General features: G+C 41.0%; 1 protein-coding gene across 1 annotated transcript in view; it reads left to right on the forward strand.

Moving 5' to 3' along the window:
- The window catches only part of pik3c2a (phosphatidylinositol-4-phosphate 3-kinase, catalytic subunit type 2 alpha), a 48,260-nt gene that overhangs the window by 25,561 nt on the left and 16,699 nt on the right, over positions 1–6,000 (forward strand). Inside the window, exons 6-11 of the mRNA XM_067590498.1 lie at positions 770–881; positions 1,166–1,245; positions 2,469–2,532; positions 3,485–3,631; positions 3,721–3,754; positions 4,418–4,661. Coding sequence (XP_067446599.1) covers positions 770–881; positions 1,166–1,245; positions 2,469–2,532; positions 3,485–3,631; positions 3,721–3,754; positions 4,418–4,661 — 681 coding nt within the window. The remainder of the gene's footprint in view (positions 1–769; positions 882–1,165; positions 1,246–2,468; positions 2,533–3,484; positions 3,632–3,720; positions 3,755–4,417; positions 4,662–6,000) is intronic.

A 6,000-nucleotide genomic window follows, 5' to 3' on the forward strand; every position in this document is an offset into this window, starting at 1 on the left:
AAAAGTAATTGAAAATAAAATTTAATTAAATGCCCAGCCCTACCTGTAATCATGGTAAATAAAGCCCTCTCAGGATGAGGCCTGAAGCTATGACACATCTGCCAAATCACAAACGTTACTTGTTTCCTGCAGATCATTTAGAGTCTCAGCCACACCAGCGATATAGTTAAAACAGTAGCAACTGTAATCCTTCTATACAGGCTTTTTGTCATTTTGTTCTCAAAATATTGTCCCCACAGTAACCTCTCACTGGATGTGATCCAGTCAAACCACAGCTTACACAACGTTGACGTTACACAAAGCATTTAAACCCGAGCAGTCTGTGAGATAGTGTATAACTCGCCCCTTGTTGTGGATATTCTTGGCAGGAAGTGCTTTTTACACATCAGATCTTGGCAGCGGAGCCCGAAAGCTAATTTTGGTCTCTGGTTACGGGTAAAACTGCATTATATCACAGCCGTAGAAAGGTTTTTGATTCTGATTGGGGAGAGATTTTTCAAAATAAACACACGTCACACGGTGTAAATAGTGTAATCCCCCAAAATATAAACTAAGCAATAGTTATTTTACATTACTGTAATGGTAATGTAATGGTATAAGAGGGATAATCAACTCTGACCTTAATTGTGAAAAACAATCCACTTCGCTGAAGGAGTTATTAATCTCTGCATTGTTCCTTTTTTTTCTCAATAAGCCCTCATTATCATCCTTAACGTACAGTAAAGTGTGATTCTCATAAATATTGCTTCTCTGTTGTCCTGTGCCATAGTAAACACAGCCTAGGCAGCCACGAGTACGTCCAGAACTGCAGGAAGTGGGAGAATGAGATCACATTACAACTTCTCTCTCACTCCACCATGAGAAGGGACTTGGCGCGCAACGTAAGTCATTCTATCATGTTGAGCTCATATGAACTTTATGGGGGAAATTTTACCAAACAGTGAAATAATACATTTTCAAGTTGTGCCACTAAGATTCAGTGTTTTAACCTCTGTCCCGCTGTTTGAAGCACTGGAAGCATCCACCCACCGTTAATCCTCATTGGCTGATGTGATGGTCTTTGGTTTATGATGATGATGTATCCCTCAGGGGCTAGGCACCCGCTCACTTGACCGTTTCTATGTGCTCGGTTGGTAAATCTTAACTGTTTGGTTTTTTTTCTCAGGCGGAAGATGATAACGCTCCAATACACTTAGAGAAGTACCTGGGTCAGGTGGAGAGGCCGTTCAAGGAGAATGTCACCAGGTATGAAGGAATGTACTGACGAGAAATGAAAGGTGTAAAAATAATTTCGGGTTCATTATGAAACTGTGGCAGAACAAATTAGGTAATTAGTAGGTAATTAATAGGAAACACTGTTAGAATACAGTTGCAGTGTTATGAAGGAACTCGTCTGACTCCTTTCAGAGATTTATCCAAGATAAAGATATACAAGTTTACACGGTTTCTTAGTTTGTGTGCTAAACATATTTTGTTAAGTTTATTGTGCGGACTTGATGAGGGATGAATAAATAAGGGCGGCTACTGCTTCTGGAAATAGTATTTTTATCTGTAGTATTATGACAGCTAATCTGACTGTGCTGTTTCAACTCTGTATGCTCTTTCTATATTACATACAGCTTATTTATTTTTCTTAATTACATACAGCTTATTTATTTGTCTAAATTACATACAGCTTATTTACTTTTATTTTACAAAAATATTTTACAGACCTACAGTAATGGCAAGTTATTTTTGGTTAAAGGACCATTTCGCTGATTTTCAACCTTATCTCTAGCTGTCTGAATAAGGGATTGCCTGCAGTTGATAGCAATGTTCTGGGGTGCAGCTGCAAAATCTGTTATTCTTCCGGCAGCAGCGCCGTCATTTGACGTGTACAGTGACGTAGTTGGAGACAAGGAAGAACAGCAGGGTATCTCAGTTTGGATTTCTAGTCTACGCCTCTGGGTAGCCAGGGGGTGTGCTCTAGATGCCACTCAAAAACAAAACTTCCTTGTTCTCTTCGCTTTTATTGCAAACTAACTACATCTCCAACAGTGAAAATGGCATCCCAAAATATGAGTGCAGAGGATGTTATGGATGAGGATACATTTTACAGTGTTTGAGCTGACTCAGATAATCAGCCGTATTTATTCAAGCCAGAGTATATGATCGAAGAAATGCGGCAGAGCGAGGCCGAGGCTGCATTAGCCATGCAAGAGGAAAAAGCTCACATGCAATGCATCCTGGTACATGTAGGCACTGCTGGCACAGCTCCACCAGCAGGAAAACTCAGCTTTCTCATTCAGGCTTCAATTGCCTACATTTACCATCAACACTGATTGGAGAGCCGCATAAAACGTGGCAAAATTTCCCTTTTAACGAAAGTACTTTGTGTTCTCTGTCCTGATCTGATCAACACTGATAATAAGTCAAATACTTTACAGTCTCCCTCTTCATTCCTTACCTCTCCCTGTGTCTTCCTCCAGACAAGGCCTGGCCGACTATCTGGAAGGCTATCACAATCAAGTCAGCATCTACCTACAAAACGAGGTACATGTGGTCCCTGTGCAGGTCTGGAAAGTTAAGGGGAATAGGATGGAAAATGATTTTGATGATTTGCAGGTCTTAAGTTTGGAAAACACACAACAATCAAGTCTGGAAATTTGCCATTGCAGTGTGAATTGCTCGCCTGTCCCTCAGTTCGTCAACTTTACAACATGACAATATGAACTTATAGTTGTATAACAGCAAGTTATACGTCATATTCAGTATCTGCAGTGTAATGTGTAGGAGGGTTTTGATTTTTGAAACGGAGTAGTGTGTCGCTACCCTCTGTGTTGAGTCTAATTTAGCCTCTGGGTCCCATCTCTGATGCTACATCTGAATGCAATAGACTTTAATTGAATAGTAATGAAAGATTTTTTTTTTTTTTTATCAACTCTCCTGAAGGTTTTTGTGTCGAATCAAATACTTCACACACAAATGTTAGTAGACCACAACATTCATTCAGAAGGCATGCTTTCTGGAAATGGCACATCTGTTTTTCCGCCAGTTTGGGTTTTTGTGAAGTAATTGAATGCAGACTGTATGAAAACAGGAGGCTAAACTTCACCCAGCTTCAACCCAACTTCAACCTGAGGATGGCATCGATATTTATTCGAACGAGCCACGACTGAATCGTAGCGAGTACAGTAATTAATGTACTTTTCGCATGCTGTTCTGAGCCTTTTTTACACCGACGTGCGCACAGTTAGCCGGTTGTATTTGGAAACGCCGAGCAGATTCGAATCTGTTTGATGAATTGTCGGTAGTTCTCTCACAAAGGCCTCCTCATGTGTCGTTCGTGAGTTTAACAATCGGTTCGACTGTTTGAAACCAAACTGAAAACAAAAGTACAGTTGAGGAGGATATCCTTGTCACAACAAGCCATTATGAGTATGTGAAGAATGATACAGTTGTAACGCACATGCTATACCAACCTGCTCTGTATCTCTGTATTCAGAGCACCCAGTATAAAACAGTAGACCGGGTGGTGCAGACTGTGAAGAACCTGTGCTGCGCTCTGGATGAAGTGGAGACCCAGGCCATCACAGAGGCGGTCAAAAGGCTGCGACACTCTGTCAACTTACCCAGGACACGCTCACCCAAGGTTAGCTCACACGTTCTCACATGTTCATACATAGTGTTGTTTAACATGTATGATTGTCTTTCTGAGACCCAACTTGTTTTACCTTGTAGATGGGATCCACATCATCTGGTCAATCATCAAATGGTAAGAATCTTACAAACATAGTCTAGACACTGCACTAATTCCAGTACACTCACTTTGTTTCCCTTTACAATAATAAAAAATGATAGTAATATTTTTTCCGTATTACTTGCTGTCCAAAGACAAAAAGAAAGCAATTCTCTGCCTGCAGCAGCATTTTTGAGTGTTCACAGCTGTTTTTCTTTTGTGATCAAACTTAAAGTAAATCTTTTAAAAGGCTCGTGTCATTAGTCCAGTGCTTGTACATAATATTTTAACAAAGTTTTTCATCCTTTGAGCAAGCATAAACCTTTTCTTGCAAGATGAATAAAATCATATTGAAAGTGACTTTTTTTCATTCAGCCGTTCTAATTTGATGCATTTACAATATCTGCAGTGTCATCTATGGATGTACCATCCAACCTTTTCTCTCCAGATATTGATTCTGATGCCAAAACTCAGGATATCTGCAGATACTGGATACCAATCTGATTCCATTGCTCTTTTTTTTCCCCAAAATTAATTTGTGTAAAACATCTACATCACTGCCTGGAATTCATTGTAGTGCTAAAAATGGTGATGGTGATCCCTTGTGACTGAATGAGAGCGACTTAGCAGAAACAGTGAATTTCTAGTGACAAGTATTACCGTGATATCCCCACACTGACCCCTACCTGACCCTGACAGGTCACCTCAGTCCCGTGGAGGAGAGCATGTCCCTGCTAACACAGGCTGTCTACGACTTGGCCAAGCTCTACCTGCGTTCCTTCTGCCCGCCATCCACCTCCTACTGCTCGCCTCCCCTGCCCAACTCTGCAGACGGAGACACCGTGGAGGGGGGGATGAGCAGCAAAGAAGCCTCTGGAACTACAGACCACCTCCAGTTCACCCTTTTCGCCTTGCACGGCGTCCCGCCCAACTGGGTCAGCAGGTAAACTCAGAGAGATGAACACAGAACCACTGCTATAAAGGCCATCCATCAAAATAGTTTTACAAAAAGAGTCAAGTGTCTCAAAGTGCCGATTCAGCTTCACATCAATAAATCCATGTGTAATGACGTCAGGGTGTATTACCACATGAAACATGTAATAAATGTATGTATATTACATCAGAACATTTGATTCTCATCCAGACTTTCTTGTGAAATCTTTATATGTGTGGAGAAATCTATCCTTTGCTGCAGAGTAATTAAAACCTCCATTCATGCATTTGTTCCTGTATGATCAGCCAGTATTATCAGTGCCGCCCACATATCACTTAATTGTGCTTTATTGTATTTCCTCAATTAAAAGACGATAGTGAATTAAAGCCTGGTCTTAGATAATGGCTGAGGGTGTTGTTGACACAAACAGATAAATAAAACAGGCCAGGGAAAAAACAAGGAATAAACTCCTGGTGCCTGCTATATAATGTGCATGCTAGTTAATCATATCTAGTAGTTATGAGTACATGCGTAGCCCTCTAGCCGACCATCACAGAGACGGGAGGGGGACGGAGGAGACGCGTTATCGTTTAAATACGGGGATAATGGCGCATATTTTAATAATAAAGACAGCAGTGACACTACATGAGAATGGATGACCAGGGTAACTTGGCTAAGACAGCGAGCATGCATCCATAAACATGCTACAGCTAAGTGGTGTGCTGACAAAAGCGCCAGAATTATTGTTCCACATGTCAGAGTGAATGGATTACTGGTTATGCAGTAACAAAAATTTAACAGAGCAAATGGAAGTAGATCAGAAAACAAGGAGGTTTTGAGCAAATATGAGCAAAATTCTTATCAAACAGAGGAAATTAGAAATAAAGACGTCTCTCTAATATAAACCTGCTTCCAATAAAGGCCTGGTAACCTCTGCGGTTGAGGTAAATAAAGGCCCGAGTCACTATTTGAGGAAAAAGGGTACGCAAGAAAGGGTCAAAGATGAAGACACAAGGCAGTTTGGAATTATAATCACTAAAGTACATCTTGCAAGAGCGCTCGAAGGATAACAAATAACTGGTAAGCAGAAAGGAACGGAGCAGAATATTTCTCTGACACCAGAAAATTACAGCACAGTGTCTCGGGCTCTGTTGTCACAGTTGTCTTTTTTTTTCTTCTGCCAAACAAACGGCTCCGGTGTTGTACCCCGTGTCTTATTTTTCCATGCCAGTGTCCAATTTCCCCCTGACTTTATCTCCTGTGTGTGTGTCTGGAACAGAGCTGAGCCAAATTTTCCATTCCCAGCTCTGTCACGCATCAGTAACCAGGATCAGTACATTTCTGGCAA

The sequence above is a fragment of the Thunnus thynnus genome, chromosome 5, assembly GCF_963924715.1.
Source record: "Thunnus thynnus chromosome 5, fThuThy2.1, whole genome shotgun sequence".
NCBI classification, from domain to species: domain Eukaryota; kingdom Metazoa; phylum Chordata; class Actinopteri; order Scombriformes; family Scombridae; genus Thunnus; species Thunnus thynnus.